The sequence below is a fragment of the Lontra canadensis genome, unplaced genomic scaffold, assembly GCF_010015895.1.
Source record: "Lontra canadensis isolate GAN:19392208 unplaced genomic scaffold, GSC_riverotter_1.0 scaffold40, whole genome shotgun sequence".
Taxonomy (NCBI): Eukaryota; Metazoa; Chordata; class Mammalia; order Carnivora; family Mustelidae; genus Lontra; species Lontra canadensis.
The window spans coordinates 8,677,635-8,703,711 of record NW_022631034.1 but is presented as its reverse complement, the minus strand read 5'-3'; the positions used below and the strand labels follow the sequence as shown (position 1 = coordinate 8,703,711).

The following is a 26,077-nucleotide window of genomic DNA, read 5'->3' as shown; positions in this document are numbered from 1 at the left end:
TTGGAAAAAAAAAAATTCTAACTGGAGTAGCAGGTTTCAACAAAACAAAACAAAAGCCTTTTTTCTTCCTTTCTCCTGTAGTCAAACTTAGGCTTATTGCCTCTGGTTTGAGGCAGATAGTGAGTTCCTTACACCCACATGATTGCTTTCTGGTTGCATTTATGATTACTAGAATAGAATTACAAATACTCCACTATTACTTCCAGTCCTCAGCCAGATGTGAATCTGCTAAGTTAAACAAAGACTTAAACTTAAGATTCTTAAGATTTTTCTTTCCCCCATTATCTTTTTCCCCCTTACTGGCCTATGAAAAACAAGAAGTGAGTACTGATTAAGTTCTTTAAATCCAAAAATTAGTGAGGGTGGCACCACTTACTTTTGTAATTCCAAGACAAGCGTCCACGGCTACATATGATAAAGTCCTGGGGTTTAGATTTCAGCTCTCAGAATCACAATCCCTAAAGAGTGTTCACTAGGAAGAAAAAGTAAAGAGTCTGCTCTAGAAACATTACTCATAAACTCCAAATACTTTTAGTTCTCCTTTTTCACCCCTGAAGAATATATTCTCATGGCCCATATTTCTTTTCTGACTTGGGATACCCAAAAAGGTAGTTCTGAAAAGTGCTCTTTTCTTTCACATTAATTTTATTAGCTAGTTTGAAAGGGATAATTTGCCAAATTAGATGTTTTCATGTGTTGTTTTGTTAAGTGCAATCATCTACAAATAAGTTTCCTATTAAAATGTACTCAAAACACAGCTCAAAACAAAATGACTTTCTAAAATTAAGAGTTGTGATATATGAGACTAACGTCGACTTAATGCTGAAAACACACACACAAAAGGACAGACTGGTTGAAACTTTCACAATAATGGAAAATGTTTAATAAACTTAGAGTGGTGGGCTTATTAAACTATAGTGTTATTTACAGCCATAATTCATCAACCACAAACACAATAATGTGTTTGCATGGCATGCTACAACAAAAGCTTTATTCAATTCATTCAAAAACATTGGCAAAATAAATTTCAGTTGCGAATTCACAGATACAAGCTTCAAAGTATAAAGTTGTATATAACAAAAAATACAGGTAGTATTTATAACAATAACTTACAGATACAAACTAATGATAAACTACGATTTCACAAAGGATTGTAAACATTTTGCACACTTGTCAGTCCTTTCTTTTAGGCAAAGTGCTCTTTTGATGACAAATAAATTAACAGATACACACTAGCGTGAACTATTTCCAGACAATACAAAAAAAAGTTCTGATTTATTTTCTTCTTGTAAACATAAATTTTACAAAAAAATGAAGACTCAATAAAAGTGTCTTGCAGGCCAACTATAGATACATACCTGGTTAGCAAAGTGATGTTGAAAATGCTTTGAGTGTTAAATAAAAAATTAACATTAATATCTTTTCAATGGTATTTTATACATAATAAATGACAAGATTATATCCTTAATCATTTCTATCCCTGAAAAAAGGAATTAGGTATGACTTATTGGCAGTTGTGTCATTGAATGGGGTAACAAGGGCTGGAGTCCAAGAGTTGTTGGTGAATGAGCTATAAAATAGAAAGAAATTTGTGGATCAGTTTTGTAGAGTGAATAAAACTGATTTAAAAACAAACAAAAACAATCCAAGGCAATGTGATTTCATTACTCATTATAGCTGAGGGCACCAAGCTACACTCATTCCACTGACCTCAGCAGAAACATTAACTTATTCAGCATAGTGAGTACAGTATTAAATGAGAATCCAGGAATAGTTTACCCCCAAAACCTTTTTTGGGGCCACAAGCTTTTGACACTTTAATGTCCTCCATCCATACCCCATTCACTGCACTTTACCTTGCAGTTAGAAAACACAAAACCTTTGTCTGCAGAGATGCTGCTGGCTTCCATATAAAAATGTCTATAGGATGAACGCCCGCCCCCAATTTTCCTTTATGAATGCTTAACCACCTCTTCCCCAAACATACATAAAAACACATTTGACTCGGGCAACACTATAGTCATTCATGTGAACACACACAATTTTAATGCTAGTATAATAGCAACAATGGTATAGGTTCTGGTTTTTTATTTAACCAAAACTTTAAATGAAGTTTCCATTCTCTGCAAGGTCTATGACACTTCAAACCAAACCTCCCTCTGAGAGCAACTAGGAAGCTGGCCAAAATTTTAAAAAATCTGTTGGAAGGCATCTGAAAGATACCAAGATAATGAAAAATTGCAAAGCAAGTCCCAAAAGAGAAGGGAAATAAAAAGAGGCAAATTTCCACCCCCCACCCCCCAAATTTAGTGATAATTTTAAAAGAAAAGGGATGTCTGAGAGGCTGAGAATTTGAGCAGACTCTCAGGAGTTAGACTTTGGCTGGGTGATGGGGAACAAACACGAAAGATCAGGGACCACTGAAGAGAAGGACCGGTTTAAAACAACAGGAACAAAACACAACAAAATGAAAGCTTTGTCTGGGATCCCCAAAGGCTAAATCCAATTAGTGACCCAGAAATATACCAGCCTTCATGAAGACTGATGCTCATCGGATTAAGCTGATCTTACCCTAACCTAAATTCCTGCCAGAGGCAAAACCAAATCCTCTCTGGTGGAGGATCAGTCCAAATTTGAATCCAAAGCTTCAAATTATTTCTAGTTTTTCATACCCAATCCAACATCTGAAGTGCAATAAAAAAATAAAAAGGTAAAGAAGACATGACTTGACTGAAAACCAAGAGATCCAGATATTGGAGTTATTAGACATAAACTTTAATATAACTAATAAATATAACAATTTTATTAAGGAATAAAGTGGCAAAAATAGAAGATTTCAATAAAAAAGTGAAAACTATGTAAAAGAATGAAATGGAAGTTCTAACACTGAAGACACAATAACTGAAATTAAGAACTTAGTGGGTGAGTTTTATACCATATTAGATAGAGACTTAGTGATCTGGAGATAGGTCAGAAGAAAATACCTAGACGAAAGCATGGAAGGTCAAAACTGGAAAATACGGAATTTTTTCATAAAGAGCAGAAACAATATTTGAAGAGACAAAAACAGACGTTTCCATAATACATCAAACATACTCAAGAAGCATATCATTATAATAAATCTGAAGACCAAACACAAAGAGAAAACCTGGGATAAAACAACATTTACTTTCAAAAGAGCAAGAATAAGATTGTATTTTCAATATGAAAATATATAGTCCAATAAAATAGAGTGTACAGAAATTAACAGCTATATTACATGAACAGTTGATTTATGAGAAATGTGTCACTACAAAACAGTTGGGAAATTGGTATTTTTATCAATATAACAAAAGAGTTTTACTTCCTGTCTCATACTACACATAAAAATTCAATTCCAGATGGAGTATAAATCTAAATGTCAAACGTAAGATAAGTGTCAAGAAGATAACATTAGAGGAATATGTTCACTATCTTTGAGGAGAACCAATTTCTTGAACAGGTTACAAAGAAAGCACTGTCCATGAAGGAAAAAAAAAAACAACTGATGAAATGAACTATATTAAAATTAGGAACTTGTGCTCAACAAAACATACCCTTAAGAGAGTAGAAAAAGGCAAGCCAGTGAATAGGAGGGGATGCCATCAAAAAGCTTTTCTATATGCAAAACATAGTGGGAACTAAGAAATCAAGGAAAAAACAAAATGGACAAGCCAATAAACCAACAGGCAAAAGACATGAAAAGGCTCTACACACACACACACACACACACACACACACACACACACACAGGGTTTACAAATGCCCAGTGGAAACATGCTCAATCTCATCAATCATGAGGGAAAAGCAAATTAAAATAATGAGCACTACCCCACCATCAACTTGGTTAAAATTAAGTAGTCACACCGTACCAAGTGTTGGCAAGGATGTGGAGCACCTTGAACTCTCACACAGTGCTGGTCCAAGTGTAAACTGGGTCAGCCACTATAGGAAACTGGCAGAAACAACTGAAGTTGAGTGTATGGGTAGCCTATTACCCTAAGTTCCACACCCAGGTACATACCAAACAGAAATGTGAATTAATGTACACCAAAAGGCATGTACAATGAAGTCCATAGCAGCATAGTCATAAAAGCCTAAACATGCTCAATCACAAATGATATCCACCATAAAATGGTTAAATTGTGCTATATTCCCACAGTGGAATTCTATAGAACAATAAAACAAATCACGGATTCTTGCAACAAATACAAGTGAATCTCACAAACAATGTAGTTGAAAGAAGTGAGATACACAAGAATACATTCTATACGGTTCAGTTTATATAAAGCTCAAAAACAGGCAAAACTAAAACATTATTTTAGAAGTCAAGGCAATGATACTCTGGAGGAAGAGGATAATAATTGGAAGGGGGCATAAGAGAGGTTTCTGGGTGTTAATTATGCTCTACTACTTCATCCGGTATTTACATGGATATGTTCACTTTAATAATTCATCCAGCTGGATACTTGTTATGTATGTACTTTTATGTATGCATGTTTTACTTCAATAAAAAAGTTTCTTTAACAAAACTCAGTATACTAACTCTGATCTAAAATTCTGAATGTGCCACTTGCAACAACATGGGTGGAACTACAGGGTATCGTGCTAAGTGAAATAAGTCAATCAGAGAAAGACAATTATCATATGATCCCTCATATGTGGAGTTTAAGAAACAAAACAGAGCATCATAGGGGAAGAGAGGAAAAAATAAAAGATGAAATCAGAGAGGAAGACAAACTGTAAGAGACTCTTAATCATAGGAAGCAAATGGAGGGTTGCTGGAGGGTAGGTGGGTGGAGGGATGGGTAACTGGGTCTTGGGCATTAAGGAGGACATGTGATGTAATGGGCACTGGGTATTATATGCAAAACTGAACTCTATCTCTGAAACTAATAATACTGTATGTTAATTAACTGAATTTAAATAAATGAATAAATGAATAAAACTCTGTGTGTGAATACTTTTTCTGGCCATAGGAAAATAAATTATTTAACTATTGGGTGAAAACAACAAAGAAAGTTTTTTCCTAAGTAAAAAAAATCAAGCATTATATTATCAATATTTGTATTTTAGCTGTGAAGTGGGTGTTAAATTTGTCCCTTCAAATGTAGTCACGGAAATAAGAATGTTTGGACATTTCTGCTCTCTCCTGCACCCCCCCAATTTTTCAGCTATGACTGAGGTAATATTTCAAAATACGCATCCTATCAATCAGCTAATCTTAGCAGTTAACAGTTACTGTGCCTGAACAACAGCTGTTAAAGGTTGGGATACCTACCATCCATGTAACTATGCAGCGCAGTTAGCATCGTCCCATCTTGGGGCACATAGGCAGAATAAGCCATTTCTTCTAACATGGGTGGAGATAGCCTGGATGGCGGGACTGCTGTGACTGGGGCAGAGGAGGAGTGATTAGGACTGACGTGTTTCTTATGGCGTGCTCGACAATTCTGAAACCACACCTGAGAGAGGAGAAAAGCAATGGAGGTACATCACATGTCAACTTCTGAGTACCTTATCAACTTAGCTTACAAAGAAATGTACCCTCAATTTCTCTACCATATAACCACGGTATAAATCTAAACAAGCTTTCTAAGCAGTTCTGTAGACAGAAGAGAAACACTTGCATAAATATCAATGGTCATTTTCTTTGCTCATATAATAACCATCTGGTGATTTACTTAAAAGCCAATTCTATACTACCCCAGCATCTTCCAAAATAAAAAGGGAGAGAAGAAGTTCAAGAATTCCAGAGAAGTTTCCTTGGCTTTCACTACTGGCATTTGGGACAAAAAGAAAAACAGAAAAAAGCCCTTTAAATCAGAACTTAACAACAACAACAATAAAAAACGCAACTAAATGTATTCTTAGACACCTGCTGGACTTATTTCAAATCCCTTTCCAAATGACTAATATCCCCACTGAGAACTTAAAGCTTTCGACAAACCTCTTGATTCAGTTATTCCAATCACATTTTAGCCTGCTGAGTTCAATTTCTCTTAGTGAATGCATAGACTATTCCCTAAGAAGTATGTTAAGGTCAGGCTTGTAATAAGAAAAAATGAGTAATATTTAAGCAGAATAAAATACAAACACATCCACTAGTGAAACAGTTCACAAAATGTAAAGAGCTAGTCATCCTGTTGTCTACTCTATCACAGAAATAAAGGAAACAAATTCAAGGCAAGCATAGTTTTGCATCCAGGTCAGGATGAATGAATCTAGACTGCCCAGAATGCTCCCAGTAATTAATCTACCTGTGTTTTGACTCCCTGTTGTTAGATAAAACTTGACTATAGAGGGTTACTTTATGAAAATATCATAGCACTTACTTTCTATCACTCCAAAGAAGTCTGTCATGAGGAGAAAGAGAAGTGAAGGAATAAAAAGTTTAAGGAGATAAAGATAACATTTTAGTGTCAGGGGAGAAGGCCAGGGAGAGATCAGGGGCAGAAATCTCTGCCCAAGGCTGGTAGGAAATTATTGGATGGCACAAGGGAATCAGGGCTGAATAGTAGAACAGAAAGAATCTGCAAAAAGTTTTATACAAAAAAGCTGACCTGATTTCAAAGACACATCCTGCCCTGAGGACCCAAAAACAGAAGACTGACAAAGTACAAACTGTAGGGGTTAAAACTAAAGTAATAAAAAGTGATCATGTAAAAGGGTATGCAGCCCTGAGCAGATGGATGGAAGGTGACACCTGAGGAATGTTTCAGGAACAAGACATAGGCATATATCAAGGAAAAGGAGTGGGAAGTCACAGCCTTCTCTTCCATTTCTGGAATATTAGACTCTTGGATACTTACACAGAGACCGAACCCAAAGCGTTCAGTCACAATTCTCTCCATAGGCTCCTTAATAACAGGCGTCACTACTGTCACTCACCCAGTCAAGAAGATATACTCACATGTTCTCCAACTTGTAAAAGAGAACTACTGCCACCAGCATTTTCCCCAACAGTACCCAGAAGAGATGCACCCCAATGGGCCACATATAACTTAATGGACACGGCACTATGGTTCCCAGAGTTTCCCCAAAGTATCTTATGTTTCCAATAAATTATATCCTGGGTGGAAACTACTCAGTTGTTTAAAAAAAAAGACTTTGGAAATAATATGAAAAAGGCATGACGTATCAGCAGAAAAACTACCTTAATTCTGATTCAAATAGCTCCTTGGAAAGATCATCAACAGGTAATCAAGTAGAGAGAAGTTTATAAACACAAAGTGTCATGTAACTTGCACAGAAAAATATAGTTGACAATTCCAGACCATCAGAAAATAACTTCTGGCTTGGGGGTACCTCAACTTCAGAATTCAAATACAAGTCATTTCGATCCTCCTCACTGACTTAAAATTTCTTCTGTTTTGCGAACTTCCAAGAGTTAAAATTTCTTCTGAGCAACATATTTTAAAATTTTTTGAGTTCTAAATTGTATACTATGTAAGCTAAGAGCAGGCTATATGGACATTCTGAAAAAGAACAGACTAATCCATAAGATGGATCTCTGAAAAAGCCCAAGGAGCCAAATATCAGATTTTAATGTAGAAAAAAGATGGAAGTTTAAATTGTTGGAAAAGCATGGCATAATATTGATTTAGAGAAACTGGTTAATCATTTGTGAGGGGGAAAAAAAAGTGGTAAAATCCTTACCTTAATAATATCCAAATGTTTAATTATTTATTATTTAATTAATATTAACTTAAAGATTAGATGTATGTAATTGGAACCATAAATATTTAAGGGAAACAACAGTCAATATTGATAAACCCTATAGGTGGAGAAGCCAAAGCTAAAAGAAAAAAATATTGAGAGATTTGAATACGTAAAAATATAAAACTTTTGGAGCTCCTGGGTGGCTCAGTCGCTTAAGCCTTTGACCCTTGCTTTTGGCTCAGGTCATGGTGTCAGGGTTGTGAGACTAACCCCCACGTGGACTCAGGGAGAAGTCTGCTTGAGATTCTTTCCCCCTCCCTCTCCTTTCCCTCTGCTCTTTTCCTCCTCTCTCTCTAAACTTAAATAAATAAATAAACAAATGAAAAAGAAACTGTTGAACTATGGAGGTTTAACATGATAAACAGAATAAAAATCAGCAAGATGGAGAGAAAAGGAACCACCCAATAGAAAAGTGGACTAAAAACATACAATTTCTAAAATTACAAAATAAACAAACATGTTAAAGGTCATTGATAATCAAAGAAATATAAATAAAAACGATTTTCTACCAAAACTGGGAGGAATGTAAAAGAATGACTATATTCAGGATTTGCATGGGTTGGTGAAAGAGAACTTGCATATGTAGCTCCTGGCAGAATAAACTGGTATGAACTTCCTGGATAGTGATTTTTGTACTATCAGTTAGTCAGTTAAAGTCCTTAAACATGTTTTAACTTTTGACTCAACAACCCCACTTCTAGAAATTTATCATATGAAAACTAAGCAACAAGTGAGCAAGGTGTACATACAGTGATATTCATTACAGAATTTTTTAAATCCGGAAATACACACACACACACACACACACACACACAAGTAACATATTTTTGCATGCTAGTACTCCTTCCTTTGCTATCCTATCTAAAATAGTTAATTCAATCCTCACATATTAAAAACCACCATCTAACAATATATTCTTCAAGTTCTAGTACTTGGAATCAAGATAACTTGCCCATGATACTGGTGAGCTAAATACTTGGAAATTCTGTGACATTGTCTGGGGGCCTTACTTCTTCAGGTAATATGAAAAGCTCTCAGAAAATCCTTCATTTTCTTTTATTTCCAATTTCAAAATAATCTAAAACATAATAGTCATGAATTGACTTAGCTGGAGTAGTCATTGTCATTGAAAGTATAGACTCTTGGATTAGAAGGAAACTTCAGCCCACTGAGTCTGTACTACCTCAACAAAGGAAGCTCCATTTCTAGGCTTGGAAACTCACTACCTCCAATGGCAACCCATGTCATTTTTGAAGACTTTCATGCTGAGAAAATTCTTTATCATGAGTGAAATCTGCCTTTTCCATGATTCCCCTGCAAAGACCTGATTCTGCTATCTGCAGGACAGCCTTCCACATATATTTAAAGACACTTTTTCTGTTTATACCATTCCTTCTCTTACTTTCTCATCTCCTGAGAAATATTCCTATTGCTGTTAATATTAGCATATGATTTCTAATTCTTTCACGACTTTATTAACTTGTCTCTAAAGGAAGTAGTCTGTTTGGATTGGTTTCTTGTTAGACCCTTTTTTAAAATTTGGTATTCTGAAATAAACACAGTATCCTGAACATTTGAAAAGCACTGAGGTCTTATGACCTAACTCCTCAGAGAACCTCATTACACTGTAGTCAGCCCAATCTACTGGAATCTAAGTCTTTAGAGAAGCTGCAGCACCACCAGGTCTTTCCCAATCAGCTTCTTTGTATAGATGATTTAACTACAAAATATTTCAGGCTTAATAATAATGAATTGAAGAATGAGCACCCTATTTAAAAATATCAGCCACCCAATTCAAGAAGTAAAACATATACACAACGTTGGATTTTACCTGCCTCCCACCACCTAAATTTCATCTTGCTGGTTATGGTTATTTGCCTTAATTCTGTAAACAGTTTTGAACCCTGAATGTTATTTAAAATTATTTTCCATTTCCCTGACTTCTCTATAAGATCTTGACACAGTTGGCCAGCCCCACCTTGAACACATTCCTTTGGCTTCCATGATGTTTTCTACCCTACTTATTCCTTAATCCTACTTGTTACTATGTCCCTTTCTAAAAGCATCACTTACCCTCCTCTCTCTAAAGTCCATTCTTCTTTTTTTTACTGTCTATGATCTCATTCCAAAGGATCTTACCCAATTTCATGGCATTGGATCTTTTTGTATGAGTCCTGTTCATCTTTTAAAATATGTGCTTATAGGGGCGCCTGGGTGGCTCAGTGGGTTAAGGCCTCTGCCTTCGGCTCAGGTCATGATCCCAAAGTCCTGGGATAAAGCTCCACATATCAGGCTCTCTGCTCAGTGGGGAGCCTGCTTCCTCCTCTCTCTCTCTGCCTGCCTTTCTGCCTACTTGTGATCTCTGTCTGTCAAATAAATAAATAAAATCTTTAAAAAAAAAATATGTGCTTATATGCCCAACTGTCCAAGACAGACCTGAAAGGAAATTCATCTCCCTCCCAATAACCAAATCACCTTTTTGACTTGAATATTCCTGTCAATAGCACTATTCCTATGGATACTCTGACTTCAAATTTAAGAGTCATCCTTCACTTCTCTCTTCCTCCCCATCATAGTGTCCAGGTCCTTTTCTTGTCTGTCTGCCACCAGCATGCATGCAATAAAATGTTCCTCAATGAATTTCAGGTCACTATCCCATTTAAATCTCTTCTAAAAAAATCACTCCTTTGCAGGGCATCCGAACAAATCTGTATCTCTAATCTAGCCTCTTTCAACCCTAATTCTTCCCATCTACTACCTAATTCTTGCCATCAGCTACCATGGCTTTCTCCTGCTCAAGACAGAACTCTATAGTCACATGTCCCTGTAAGTTCAGCTCCAATAATTTCAACTCTCACAGTTTGCAGATATAAAATTAACATTTCAATGAATTTGCTCTAACTGATCCTTCCCTAGCTTTGTTCACATGATTTCCTCTACCTGGATCTTTAACAAAAGTGATCAAGTCCCCCTAACACACACACACACACACACACACACACACACACACACATACACAGTCACTCACTCACTCACTTACATATACAATCACAGAAAAGTGGGAAAAAAAATTACTGGCTTCAGAACCAGATCTAGCTTGGAACCACAGTTGTGTTTTTCAGCTTGAATGTCTTAGGGTTGCTCTGAGCACAGAATGAAGTAACTTGTACACAAAGTCATTTAACAATTGATAGCTCAGTTCAAACAGGCTAATTATCAGGCTTTAAAAAAAATTTATATAGTGTGTAAAAGAGACCTAAATGGGAAGCTAATGCTTTGATATTTCTGCAAACACACACACATACACACACACTGCACATTCATAACGACCTAGAATAGGTTGTTTAGTATCTCTTGATTAACCTTTAAAATAATCACCTGTATCACACGTCTGCTCAAGCCTGTCCTTTCTGCCAGTTTCTGAAGGGTCTGTGCATCTGGGTTGTTGTCCTGAGCAAATTGTGCTTGCATAACCTGTTTAAAAAAAAAAAAAGTAGTAAATACTCAATCTTCTACATTGATGACCAGAGAGATAAGACATGCATAAGAAAATAAGATACTTGTATTTTATTAGTTGAAAATAAAAATGGGTGAATACATATAAATGAAAAGAAAGCATATGCTGCAAATTTACAAACAAGTCACTACACTGAGATTTATAAGAAAAAAATCCATTTCAACATAAAACTTGTCTCTCAACTATGCTGCTAAAAATGAGGTCACATTTGCTCTTCTTCCATTCTTCTATGCACAAATGAAATGAATAAATGGTACGTCCATTTACTATTTCTTCCACTTTGTTAAAAATTTTTTGTATTAGAAAACTTAAAAACATAAAAATCCTATCAAATTTTTCTCCAACCTCTACAAAGCTAAATAGACCCAGATTACAATTTTTCTCAGTCAGCAAATAGTATGGATGGATTCCATTTAATTGTAATAACTCCAACATTAACTACAACATTTGCACTCGCTCTATGCAAAACAGTATCAGGGATCTTAAAAAAGGGTATCAATCAGCCCACTGAATAAGAATTTCCTGGGATCTAAACATCTATACATTGAAAAAGCTCTCAGGGGATATGATATGACCTTTGGATTAGAATCACTGTGCTAAGTGCCATGAGACAGTGATACGTCTGTGGTCTCAACTTTTTGAGACAAAGATGTGGACATGTCAATAACTACAATACAAGGTAAGGGGAGAAGTACAGAGCGTGAGGGAGTACCAGAATAAAGCTTTTGGATTCTTTCTAAAGAGGAAATCATGAGAATTAAGATGGATATTTGAATTTTATTACTTAAAAGTCAATCAACTGAGGGAAGTAGAATAATATATGAAGAAAGTATTACAAAAAATGGGAGAGCGGAGTCAGTCATCCAACATAATTGTACATGTCTATGGGTGTGCGATGGGGATAACCAATCTACCCAAAGACTTTAAGCTACCACCGGCCTCAACACCATTTTCCATAGGCAAAATTATTGCATTGTCCACATGCTTCTCATATGCTTCTGCCACTGCACATATCACAGCAGCTAAATAACTAATGGCAAGTCTAGCTCTCCTAAGCAAAGTAAGCTTCCTGAAGACAAAGGGAATGTCTTATTCTTCATATCCCTAGGAGCTAATACTCTTTCCTATCACATTGTATGTGCTTAAGGGTTTGTAACACAACGAACCTTGGCAATTCGAGGAAAAGTTGAAGATAGTGTGGAGAAAAAGACCAATGTTGTTCCTGGAAATCTTATGAAGTTTACAAATTCTCTTTTTCAGTTAAGTTTTCTCTAATTAGTGAATTCTGGAATAAGGTATTCCTACAGATCTCAACTCCAAAGTTTACCCTTAGAGAGAACTCCCCTGGCCCCCACCAGCTAAAGCTTTTCTCTCTCCCCATATCAAACCACTGTCTTCAGAGAATTTCACATTATTTGAAGTTATTTTAACTGATCACATCATTAGATATCATTAAATTGTTGTTACATGAATGAGTTTAGCATAGGGATGCTATAGCATAGATCAGCTCCTGATCAATCAGGAGCTGATCTTCCTAAGCAAATCTTGGCCCTGATATTTGATATCCATAAGTCTGTGGGCAAATAACTTATCCTCTTTGTGAGTTTCCTCAGTTTCCCTATCTACACAATGAAGATACTCAGTGGCACCTACTTTATAAGGTTAAGATTAGATAAATGAACACATGCGCTAGAGAGGAACAGTGCTTATGCAGAACATCATATACACTGAGGAAAGTCAGTTCGTAATTTAAAGAGTTACATTTACATTTCTCACCATGATTAAAGCTGAAGAGCATTATAATAACTACACAGGTTTAAGAAATGCTAAAGGTTTTAGGGGGAACCAGAACTCTCCATAAAAAAAAAAAAGAAAAAAAAGGAAAAAAAAAGGAAAAAAAAGAATAAGGTATTTCTGGCTTCCTGTCCAACCATATTTGTTCACACACTTACTGTAAATAGCATGTGTATTTTTACTTTAAAAAATGGGCGGAAATGGCCTAAGAGTTTATAATTCCACTCAGTTCACCTCATTCTTCCTTTCTTATTCCAAATGTGTTACTTCAATATTGTCATGTACAAATAGTTGTGTTCCTATGTAGTTGAGCATGTAATATCCCAAAGAGAAAAAGAATGAGCAAATTAATGGTCTTTGTTTTTTTAATTTTTCAAGAGGAAAAGCTAAATAGATATTTAAGGATTTGCTTGTTAGGCCATTATTGATAATTTATAAAACAAAAAAACCAGCATGCTTTTTCACAAATGTATTTCAAATTCACAAGTTTAATAATGAAACCAAGTTATACTTAATAAAGCAATTTCTCATCAAGGAATAAAGCAAAACTTAAATGAATAGTGATAGTTTAGAATTGGTATATGCTAAAGGGAAAGTAAGATGTGCTTATCAATGTTTAATCTCATACATACACACCAAAAGCTTTTTAATTTCTACTTAATTTCATTGTTCTCCAGTCACTAATGATGATGAAACCCACCCCACTTCTTTTCTGAAGGCTTTTTAACATGATCAAGGAATGAGCCTTTGTAGACACTCATCATTTTAAGGCCAAGAATTCTCAGAAATGACAGGTATTTGCATAATAGCAGCTGACCAAGTCATTCTGAAAGTAGATTAAAATAGGTGATAACCTTGGCATGTTTTATATTCATCATCATTGAGCAAGAGCTTCTAACTACAATAAACAAACCACAATATTGGCAGGAACTTCTTAAATACCATTTCTACAAATTGGACAATATTTGAGATATTCTTGCCAACACAAAATGTTACTCTGTTGTGAGCCTTAAACTAATTTTTCTTCCCGTAAATTTCTAAATAATTTTGGCAAATTATCTTGTTTACTCTTCCCATGTTAACTCTCCTCTGTCTAAAGCAGTACTTTATGAATAGTTTTGACTTATTGATCACCTATAATATTTTATTATTTTACTGAATTCAAGCACTACTTGAATATATTCAGTTTTCAGAAAGGACAATTTGACAATGAACGTACAGTGTGTGATTTATTAGAGGTTCGAGCAAAATATAACAACTTAAGTTTTTTAAAAATTTACAGCTATGTTTTCCAGATTCTTAAGGTATAAGGAACCACTTGAGGACAAAGATTGTGTCTCATTTGTTTCAGCTGTCCCTGGCAAAAAGACAGATACTAATAAATATTGAAAAAATGAGTATGTGCTTTGAAGGCATATCACTTCTATTTTCATTTTTTAAAACCTATGGTTCCAATATACATCTTTAAAAACTAATGATTCAGATCACATTTTCATATAATAATCGATATGATGATGCAAATAGCTTAGGTATGTTTGCAATTAAAACTATAAAGCTATCCACAAGATTTGGAATCTCACTCTTGTTTTAGCTGCTGCTGCTATTAAGTGGAGCTTTTATTCCACTCATGGTCTGGTGGTCAAGAAAAATGAAAAGACCAGAGGATTGGGGAAGTTTCCAAATCTCTTCTCTGTCATTCCCTAGGCAGTCTGCCTTGAAGGGAGTTCCTGCACTTCTTGGATGAGGCTACCTACATCAAGGAATTATTGTTAAGAATTAAAGGAGAGAATGTAGATAAATGTCTGGCATAGGACTTGACACACAAAAACCTTCACAAATATTATTCTCTCTTTATTTCATTAGTACCTATAATTATTTTCCTATATGAAATTATATATCTACCTAAAGTTGTTTCAAGTTTTCACTATTATAATTTTAATGTTTAATTTCATATAAACTTTCATTGTCAGCCTTATAATTATTAAAATTATAGCCAGCCCTTCATGGAAACAGACCATTGTAAAAACAATATATTTATATTAGAAATTCTATTTTAACTCTGACATCTTTTAGCTACTGCATATTTTGCTGCCAGGTCTTCCACCGGTGGATATATATCCACCGGTACTCATATCTCCCAATTTAGGGCTTTATGTGATCTAAGTTCCCTTGAAATATTTGTATCACATGAAGGATTCTTTCCTAACCACTCCCCAAATAAAAGTTCTCTCTTGAAACCCCTTTACTGTGTTCATCTTGAACACTGGCAAGTCTTAGATACCATATGTGACTTTCAGAATATTACTTTTACTCAATTGTTAATGTTGTATAAATATCCTTTAAAGTTTGAGCTAAGATATATCCTATGTGTAAAGCACCCAGTAGTGCATGGTAGGCACTCAATAAATGTTACTTTACCTTACCATAAAACAAATACCTCATCCACATTATTGTTTTAGGAAACGTGATTTCTTTATTTGAAAAAATTCCGGAGAGAATCATTATATGCGTAGACTTAAAGTAAGGAGTAATTATTTAATTTTTTTTTGAGAGTCAACATGAATTGATCTTATAACAATTATATTTAATTATTTTTTTGAAAGTTGACATGAACTTATAACAATTATAAACTGAAATAATCTCTCCTTTTTCAGGGGACATAATCAACCTTCAGCATCTAACTATAGAATTAGCTCCCTATATCCCTTTTAAAAACAAGTAAAGGTTTATTGGTTGTAGAATCATTAACTAGATTCCTGTTGTAATTTTATTGTAAGGCATATTCAATTCTCTCCTATTCAGAATATTCTATAAACTTAGCCATTAAAAGGCTCATTGTAATTTGTTAAAAAGGTGAACACATTAGTGTTTCATAGGCCCACATACTATATGTCTCTTTCTGTTAATAGTCTTAAAATATTTTGTCTTCTATCCCCATTATATGTAGTAACGTCAATAAAGGCCTGGGCTAAACTGATTTTATCAGGAAGTCAGGACCGATCAATATTTTGTTTGTACTTTGACGTTAATGCCAATAAAACCCAGGGAAATAAAGCTTGAATGACTAGTTCATACCAGGTCGGGACTCTGGAAATATTGACAAACATTTTAGGGCTATAAATAGGTTTTCATACATTCACCAAGTTAGTATTCATTAAAAGCACAGGCTGATCTTGAAAACATGAAAATGTTCTTAGACAGCAGGAGACTGTTTTGGGCATTTTGGGGAGGGGGCAGGAGAACTGGGGGGTTTTTTGTTTATATGAAATTAAAGTTATTAAAATTATGTTTTTGTTGTTTGTTTGTTATGGTCAGGAGAGACTTCAAAAATCATAAATTCAATGTCATGTCTACCTGGAGCTGATCTGCTGTAAAGCTGGTCCGAGCTCTTTTTGCTGGTTTTGGATGATTAACATCTTGCTCTGTGAGGAGGGCGCCTTCAACACTAATCCCATTGCCTGCATTTAAAAAAACAGCATACATGTTGGTAACTCAAATGGGTCCACTGATCAAACAATAATATATTTCTTGCATCTCTTGGCTTTGTGTGAAATTGTAGATTGTCCAAATCTGTCAGTTAAGTTTTAAAACACACTAAAAATATTCTGTGGAAATAATATACAGGCTTGTATATTTATTCAAAAGCACAAAAAGTTGGGAGAACATACATTTAAGGTTCATGCTTAAAAGGCAAATACAGGAAAACAACTGGTTATGAAAGCAAAACAGCCTTAAATTCAAGGCTGCTGCCTGAGAATATGGTACAAGGCTAATACACATGCCATGGCTTTTCCTGCATATAAACACATGGAGATCATCACTAACAGGAGAATGCTTAATGAGTTTTACCACAATTACACTGCACAAAATAATACATTAAAATGACCTTAGGAAAAATCATTTTTATTCCCTGTATTCACTGTCCCAAAAGACTCCAAAGTATTTTAAGTATATATTTACCATTTTCCACTTCTCTTTTTAAATTATCCAGCATACAGTCATAATGCACTCTGCAGAGGACTTTCTCTTCCACCAAAGCAAACTCCTCTCCCGTGGAAAGCTGCCTTTTGCAAGAAAAGCAGGCAAAGCATGCCAAGTGATAGACATTCCCCTTGGCCCTCCGGACCCAGTCAGTAGAATGGATGTGCCTCCCACAACGAGAGCAGCGAGTTCCATACCTTCTACATAAATAGAAGAGCAGGAGGTGAAGATTTTACTATTTGGGGAGATATTCATCAGCCTGAGTAAACCAATACACTGTATTACTTATTGGATAAGTTTAAGTGTTTACATCTTTTGAAAATGAAACAGGAACCAGTTATTTTTCTTAAAGTCAATATGGTAAGCAATCAAGACTTGAGATAGGGCCATAGTTCAAATCTGTTTATAAAACAAAAGCTTCTCATTGTTACTTTAAAGGAAGACCGGATTTTTTTCTTTTAAAATAAATGTGCTATGAGTTTCAATATCACGTTTGTAACAAATTATCAATGCATTTATAAATTACCTAGAGATTCAAGATACAAACACACATATACTCCAGACTGAAACCTAAAAGTGCAAAAACATACAATGAAAATATAAGGACTTCCTAAAACCAAATTGAGATAATTCAGAAAGGTTTTAAATATCATTTTTTAAGTTAAAATATTTAAACATTTAGAATCGACATTATCAAACAATGGGTAGAACAAACTGCTCACCCTGAGAGTGAGGAATGAAAACTCAGACATGTTTCCATTGGTGAATAAGCTACTGCACTGCTAGTCACAGGAAAGGGAGAAATACCTAAAACTTACAGAGACCTACCTAGACATTAAATGCAGGTTAATTGTAACATAATGCCAGATGTAACTATTTCTTTTTTCTCCTGGTCTGAGTAACTGGACATTCTTTGCTATGTCTCCTATCATAATCACAGGCATGGCCTTGCGTATCCACATCAAACAAAAATATGCCTGTTTCTATTCATTAGCCTGTCTTTAGAGGTATTGCCAGTTTTGTTTAAGTTAATCTAAAAAGTGAATCCTAAAACTAAATTTCAGAATATAATATGAAATATAAAAAAATCCTGAAGAACGAGACTTTCAATAACTTGCTGAAACTAAACCTTTCAAAAAGCTTTAAATTATCATGAAAAAATTAAGATTTGCATATCTTAAGTCAAAGAGGAGGTAAAATTGCTATGATTTTTGAGGAAATGGAGAGTAAACCTGATGAGAAATATATGTTTTTGGTAATTATAAAATTCTTTGACTTTATAAAATAAAGCATCTGGGTTTTATGAAGTGTTTTTAATTAGCAATTTTATTCAGTCACTAAACTCTCTGAAACCAGTTTTTGAAACTGAGTATAAACATAATTAGTATTACAAACTTCATTATATAGCATTAATTTCCCAATTTCACGATGAACAGTTTTCTTCATTTGGAAATTCAAATAAAGAAACAAATATATGTTAATTTTAAAAAGTCATGCTTAGGAATAGTTTCAATTTCTAGACAGCTATCCATTAAGAACTGAATTATATCCTACAAGAAACTGTGCATTTAAGTAATTTATAAAGAGATCATAGAAAAAAATGTTACATTTAATATCTTAGGCAAATACAATCTCAAAAAACAAAGATCAAAGAACAGATAAAAAGAAACAGGATTCTTAGACAGAATAATCAGACTTGGTATATTTCTGATACCGAAATCCTCTAAATTATAGGTTTATCACAGTCTCCAAACTGCTGTTATTTTAAAGGTATAACTGGGATCATTCTTGTAAACTGGTAAACACTTAACAAAACCTTGATTTTTTCCCAACCATAATTATTTCATTTCACCTTAGCATCACCTGCAAATCACAGACTTTGTCACAATAAGTCATCTTACATTTTATACTTTACCTATGCACAGCAAGGAGAAGTTTCCCTGTTTTTAGTATGTAAACCTTTCATTCCCAAAGAGGAAATAATTATTTTAAATTAGTTTTTGTATACAGAATTCCTAAAACACACAAACATTATTTTTTATTTGTTTTGAGAGAAGTTAGACCTCAAAAATGTGAGGTCTTCTTCTCATTTTGAAATCCATTATATAAGAAAAACTGGTTTCAATACATAAACCTGGACAAGAAAGCTTGTTTACAAAACTCTTTTTGTATCATCTTAAAGTGTCTACTAAAAAAATGTTTCATAGTATACCTGAAATAATCAAGTTTGCAGAAAATGTCTTTGTCTTTAATATAACAGCTGGTATGCCTTCCTAAGGAGGTCCTGCAGACACTGCATGAGAGACACCGAACATGCCAGCACAGGTCATTCACCTGTAAAGGAAAAAGGGGAAGGGTAAGAAACAATTTTAATACCACATTCACAGTATCATTTATTGGTTTTGTGCAGTAAGCAATTTTAAAAACTGACTTCTTGATATTTTAACATATGCTCTTCAATGTTTCTACCTAAAAGGTGTCATTTACACAAACATGTGTCTAAATGTATTCTCTTTCAGACCCCAACCAGAAAAATCACAATAACATATTTTACACTGTGTGTTAAATTCTTTATTCCTTTGAAGAATTCAGGGCGTGTGCTTTTTTTTTTTTCCTTTTTTTTTCCTTATTGAAGTCAAACTTCTATGAACATGGAAAATTTGGGTCACTTTAAAGTCCTACATACAAGCTTGTTTTATTTTTTCTTTCACCAAATCCTTCCCACCAGGAAACCTGATAGCAAAAGAAGTCAAGCCACACAACATCTCAATCTATTTTTTGGCCAAACAATTATATTTGGTGCAGTAGTTGAAGTGAGAGAGAAAGAAAATTAAAAAAGAAGCTTTGTAAGATACTTACCCTTATAAAGAAGGCAGGCAACACTTCCCTTAACAAAGAGAATGCTAAGGTAGATTTAAATGTTGATATGGCAGATATCCTGGATACTTTCTAACATTAAATAATAAACTCAAGGAATGAATTACTGGAACCCTAACTAATGATTTGGCTACTGGAGAAAAAAATTAATCTGATTATAAGTGGTTCTAAAAAGGTACCCAAATATTGTTTGCCATTTATACTTCAAGGAGTAAGGCATAACATAGTGTCTAATAAATCATACCACTTTATATTTTCTAAATAAGCACATGAAATATTGTCAATTCAGGAAACAAATCATAATAACCCGCACCTCAAACTGTTGCTGTAATACTATAAGCACAACTTCAGCCCTCAAGAATGAAGATGTATATGTATTAGATTGAACTTGCTTATAACAGAGACTTCCAACATTTGCTCTTGTTAAATGGACACAAGAATTGAGTTTATGTTTAACCAATTAACTATAATTTCATTTCATGTAAAAGAACAGCAATGATGCAAAAACACTAGTTACACCCTACAAATGGATCTAATATCTTAAATAGTAATTAGGAAATTGTGAAATAATCTTTATTATGAAATAGTGTAGCAAAAATCCTCTGTCCAATGATTCTATCAGATTAGCACTACTGTTCAAAAATTTTTTTTCCAAAATGTTTGTGATACAAAATATAAAAGGTCCTTTGAAGCTGAAGGAAAAGTTTCACTTGCTTCTAACTGTAGTTATAGGCCTCTTTCCAAAGCATTAATGAAGAGTAACATTTTGGTGAAATTTTTTTAAATATTAAGTTTTGGTCTGGGATTACATGCTTACTGCATAAGAAAACTTGGAATATACAAACAAGCAAACAGAGGAAGTCAGAATAAAAAATATTAACAATGGTTAATACTATCCTAGAAATAAATATGTATTTTCCTTGTATTCTTTCCTAACATGGGACAATTAAAGCTTAAAAATACAGGCTTCCTTTAGCACTCCAATGCTTAGGGACGTCTAAGTTTTGATCTTATCCAGGCTCTTTTTTCTCCCCCTCTCCCCAAGCAAGTGTAGATTCAGGCTACAGAGCAGAGTCATGGCTATCTTCTAACTCCCTAATGCCAAACGGAATGCCTGGTTTACCACCTTTCTTTAAAGTTTATTTAAGAAAGAAAAAAAATGTTCATTTTCCATTTCTTTTCCAGGGAGGAAAGTAAGGTAAAGAGAGAAAATTCTAGAGAATATCAAACTTTCCTGATGGTGGTTATTGATCCAGTCTGTATATGTATATGAGACCAAGCCCGAAAAACCATCCAAACAACAGGGCACTAAAATATTAGAGGAGGCAAAAGACACATCTAATTCCTCTCCTACTTTTTTGTTTTAACTCCATTTTACTCGCCCATGAGATGATGTTTTTCTATATTAAATGGTTTCTATATTTTCCATAGAAAACAGTTGTACCCTCAAATACTCTACTAAGTCTAGCAATTATTTTTCACCAGTGACTCACATTGAATATAAACTACTCTTTTAGAATAAGTACCCAAATTTAAAAAAAAAGAACTCAGAGTTTTTATATAATCATATAATGTCAAACTTTTGTTAGAACTAAGATACTAATAGGTACAAAAAGGGATAGAATAAGTCTGTACATAGAAGACTTCACTGGGAGGACAACAGTCCCACAGCAAAAAGCTTTATGTAAGATAAATTTAGATAACTTTGGTATTTTATATAACACAAGTAAATATAATAAACAAATGTATTTTTAACATATAAAAGTGAATATTAGCAACTATATCTATTTCAGAGGTGTGTTAAGAGTCACTTTATAATGCCCTTTTTTCCTAAATCCTCTCTGGTATGAAGTATTAAAGCCTTTATAGACCCATTCAGAAACACTCTTAAACATTATGTTTATTATTGAGAGGGCTCATTGAAAATAACAAACTAGCTTTGGTCCAAAAGAGGATTTTGAGATATCTAAAAAGGCTCAGGTCTAGAAACAGTGAAAAGAGTATCTTAATCTAGATTTAAAGGGAGAGCCATGTTAATTTGCCAGCTTTAAGACTCAATCCCCAATTAAACTTAATTTAGTTAATTTCAATTTTTCACCAAAACTTATTTTGGTGATTTATCTGGGTTGTATCTATAACTTATTATTCCCACCTTACATTTTAAATAGCTTTCTACATTGAGGTAGAAATTTAAAGAAACCCAGTAACTTGCTTTTTGAACTCCTACTCTCCATAATTAATCCTTCTGAAAAAATGGGGGAAGAGGGTGGAGGGAGATTGATGAGGAAGGAATAGAAAGTGAACTGGTTTGCTACTAATTCAGTGTATGAGAGATCATTATTTTAAATAGTGGTTTTAAAGAGCTGTTGAAGTTGAAAAACCCATGGTATTAGAATTAAGACACATGGGACCATGACCCTGCACTCAATGATATAGTTAACTGTGGCCTGCCAGAATTTCTACTTCAAAATTCCTGCACAATATTTTGAGAGAAGTGAAACAAATTAAGACCATCAAATTCTCAAACTAGCACTTCATCCCAGGCATTCATCTATCCATCTATTTTTCTTTTTGTTTCCCTTCCTGCCTTCTTTCTCTCCTGCCTGCATTCTTCCTTTTTTGGGGGGGCGGGTTGGGGGGTTGGAGGGTGTCTAACCATCCATTTCCTTTTTTTTTTTTTTTTTTTTTAACAAGCACTGGAGGGGACATTAAAAAAGCATTGGGTGGCCTCCAGATACTAACAGGAAGGAGGTACTGAAAATGGTTTTTATGTAAATGCTCCTACAATCTTTTACTTTGAAAAAGTCTCAAGCGACTGCTATTAAACGTAAAACTATGTAAAGACTCTGTCCAGAAAAGACATTTTACCACGGAGACACTGCAAAGGGGAATCATCCAACATATACTAACCAGAAACTCTTAGAAGCAGGCAGGTGTACGGGTGTTGTTGGGGGTGGAGGGACAACCCAGTCTCGGTAAAAATAATCAGGCAGGACCCTGTTTCAAGAGTAAAGGATTACCCACTTTTGCTCCCCTACAAGTCGGTGGCTGACGCTAGTACAACCACCCCGGGGTATCGGCACTTCTAGAGCACGACGTGTCATATGCATAAGCTGTTTTGCAACAATGTGGGAGAGTCTAGGATTTTTTCTCCCGCTCTTTCAGCTTGCCCTGGACTGGGCTGCTTTGCTGAGAAAGCCTACAACCTGCACGAGAACTTGAAATTGAAAAGAAGGGAAAAAACTTTTCTCTTTTCCCAGAGTTCCCGCTCCCCTTGGGCCTCACGGCTCCCCCTACCTTGAGAAGGTACTTGTCCACGATCTCCAGGCCGCAGCTGTTGCACACACACTTGCCAGGGGGGCAGACAGAGCCCGAGGCCATGGACCGTGGCGAAGACGACGGGGACAGCGGGGCCGAGGAGGAGCAGGAGTCCTCGTCCCCCGCTCCCTCGGGGCTCACCTGAAAGAAGCCCGGAGGCACAGTCGCCGGCGGTTCTAGACCCCTCCTCCTCTCCTCATCCCACGGAACTCCCGGAGCTCCCCCACCCTACCCCTCCTTTTTCCCGGGCCACCCTCAGTTCGTGAATTCTCGCTCCCGGTTCTCTCCCCACAAGCTCCTGCCACGCACCCGCGGGGGCTGTCGACCCCTGACCTCAAGGACCCAGGGAGCCTTACAGCCCTGCGCCGCCCGTCGCGCCGGTTCAGCTTTCCACCCCGCCCAGCCTCAGGCCCTCCTTCCACCCGCTCCCCAAGGGGCCAGCTGGGCCCTGGAAGGAGCGCGGGAATAGCGGCCCTTGATTCTGGGCCGCCTCCACACGTCCAGTCTTGCCAACAGCCTTGTCCCTCCCCACTCACCAGTCCCTCTTCCCCGGCGCCTTTCCGAGTCCTCCCGGCCGCCAGGGCTGCAATCCTCCCGCACTCCTCCGACATGAGCCCCTGGCACTGCGGGGTGGGAGGAGGGGGAAATGGGGAAAAACGGAGAGCAGAAGTTCAGAGCCGGCACGCTCAGCCCAGAGCCGCGGCTTCTGGCACGCGGAGTGGGCTAATGAAGGCCCCCAGCGCTACGGGCCGCGCGTGCACCGTCAGGGCTCCAGGAACCCAGCGCGCGGGTAAACCCGCGGGAGCGCAGCCTCTCTTGTCAGACGTGGGGCGCCGCGGGGTTGGCCGAGCGCGCGGCAAGGCTGCCACCGCAGCGCTGAGGGCTCCCCCGGCGCGCTCCGGCGCTCTCGGGGCCGCAGGTCCCTAGCGCTCACCGGAGCAAGTCGGTTCTCCGCCCCCCTGCCGGGGGTAACAAGTTAATAACAATCATCCCAGCACAAAGCATTTTCTTTCTAGACGTCAATCACGGCGGAGCGGGGATCACCAGGCTAAAGCGGGTGCAACGGGCGGTGGGGGGGGGGGGGGGGGGGGGGGGAGAAAAAAAGGGGATTGAGGGGGGGGTGGGGGAAGAAACTTGATTTCTTTAATAACCTCAATTAAAAGAGCAAGACACATATATATATTTAAAAGGGAGCTTTTTGAATTGGATAGCCCGAAAGGTGAAGAGGTTTAATAGGATACTTGAAAGCTAATTACAGCGGGATTTAAGAAGCCTGGTGTTTGTTCCGATGACAATTTGAATGAAAATGCTTCAGATTACACCAAGCCAGCAGCTCTTTCGTAAACTTACAGCAATTAGAGCTGCGAGTGATTTACACTCGTTTCTTTAAGGTGTAAATTGCCACTTATTGCTCAGTAAGTCAACATTTGAGCTACTAAAGGATTATTTTTAACCAGTGCAAAAAGCGGGACGAATAATGGAAAATATCCAGCTGAATTTAATTTGTGCCATTAAAACTCACCCAACCTCGGTCAAAATGTTTTAAAGCAACAGCGCGCATTACTCAAGTGTTTCCAAGCCTTTGCTGGAGTTTTGTTCTTAAACGAAAACGCAGCCTCTGCAGGCTTTTTCTGCCTTCCTTCAGGAAAACTCCAGTTTGGGGGGAGGGGATGCCAAACTCAAGCGACCCACACCTGCGTTTCTGACTTTTCACCTCCCTCCTTCCGGCTGCGCCAGGCAAGATACCGTCCAAACCCGAGAGCACCCCGCTCCCTGCCCGGCCCTCAGTGGGGACCCTCGGGTGCGCTCCCTAGTGCGGACCCAGCGCCGCCGCTCAGAGGCCGCATTCTCTCAGACACAAAGCAAGCTTAAGCAGAGAAGTCCCGCGTTCGCTGGGTATTCCCCGCCAGAGTCCGACAAAGTCAGCGGTTCCCAAGGCGGGGCCCTCTGAGGAGCTCAAACAGGCTGCAGATGATTTCCAAACTTAAAACGCGAGACACCAACGGGCCTCCAGAGTGAGGTGAGCGCTTGTCAGTTTTCCCCATCTACTCTACGAAGGGTGTGACTCACTGGTCCCGGGTTTTGCCTTTTGCGGGGGCGGGTATTTTAAGTAAAATCTCGCGCGCTGGGATTCCCCCAAGGCCTTCCAGGAGCCACGACTCTATTTCGTCGTGGGCCCGCGGCGCGGCGGGTCGTCCAGCCGCGAGCCTAGGCGCTGGCAAACGCCCGCGGGCTGCTGGACGCAAGGAGCCAAGCCTCTGATCCCACCCCGACAGCCGCCCGGATCTCCCGACTCGCTCTTCCCACCGCCACGATCACCACGGCAAATAGAACAAAAGCACGACTCACATGTACCCGAGAACGCCTTAGGCTTGAGGCTTCGTCTCCCAAATTACAGTCTCCATGCCTCAGGTTAAGTGAGCTTGTGGGGAGGGGAGGCAATGATTACTGACTAACGCTACTACGTAATAAAAAAAAAAAAAAAAAAAAAAGCCAAGTCTGAAGATGAGGCCGTTACAGGTAATTTCTGAACCTCGTTTAGGAGCCCAAACAGCTCGCGTTTCAAGGGAACTGCAATTCAGCTGGTCTGGCCAGGCGTCCGCTCGCTCACCTTCTCAGTGGGAACTGCCAGCTCCGGCACGTCCTTTTCTTCTAGTTTACACACAAACATCTGATCGCTTTTCCAATACATGGCACTGCTAGGGCTGCTTATCACATACCAACTCCAGAGGGTCAGCGGCCGTCCGTGTCTGCCGATCTTCCCCCCTCCCCCGCCCCAAAGCACTAATAAAAGCTGACACCGAGAGGAGCAGGAATGCCACAAGCAAGTCTTCGTCCAAAGAGGCCGCT

The 26,077-nt window shown here is 37.2% G+C and overlaps 1 protein-coding gene across 1 annotated transcript; it reads right to left on the bottom strand.

Annotated features, from left to right (window-relative positions):
* Positions 1–959: 959 nt before the first annotated feature.
* On the bottom strand, positions 960–25,712 carry LHX8 (LIM homeobox 8). Its single transcript, XM_032870295.1, has 9 exons — positions 25,577–25,712; positions 23,764–23,850; positions 23,207–23,368; positions 19,245–19,366; positions 17,012–17,232; positions 16,406–16,509; positions 11,119–11,214; positions 5,300–5,483; positions 960–1,570 (listed from the first exon to the last, which is right to left on the bottom strand). Exons 2-9 carry the CDS (start codon positions 23,836–23,838, stop codon positions 1,494–1,496), a joined length of 1,041 nt encoding a protein of 346 aa, XP_032726186.1. The 5' UTR covers positions 23,839–23,850; positions 25,577–25,712; the 3' UTR covers positions 960–1,493.
* Between the last annotated feature and the right edge of the window lie 365 nt (positions 25,713–26,077).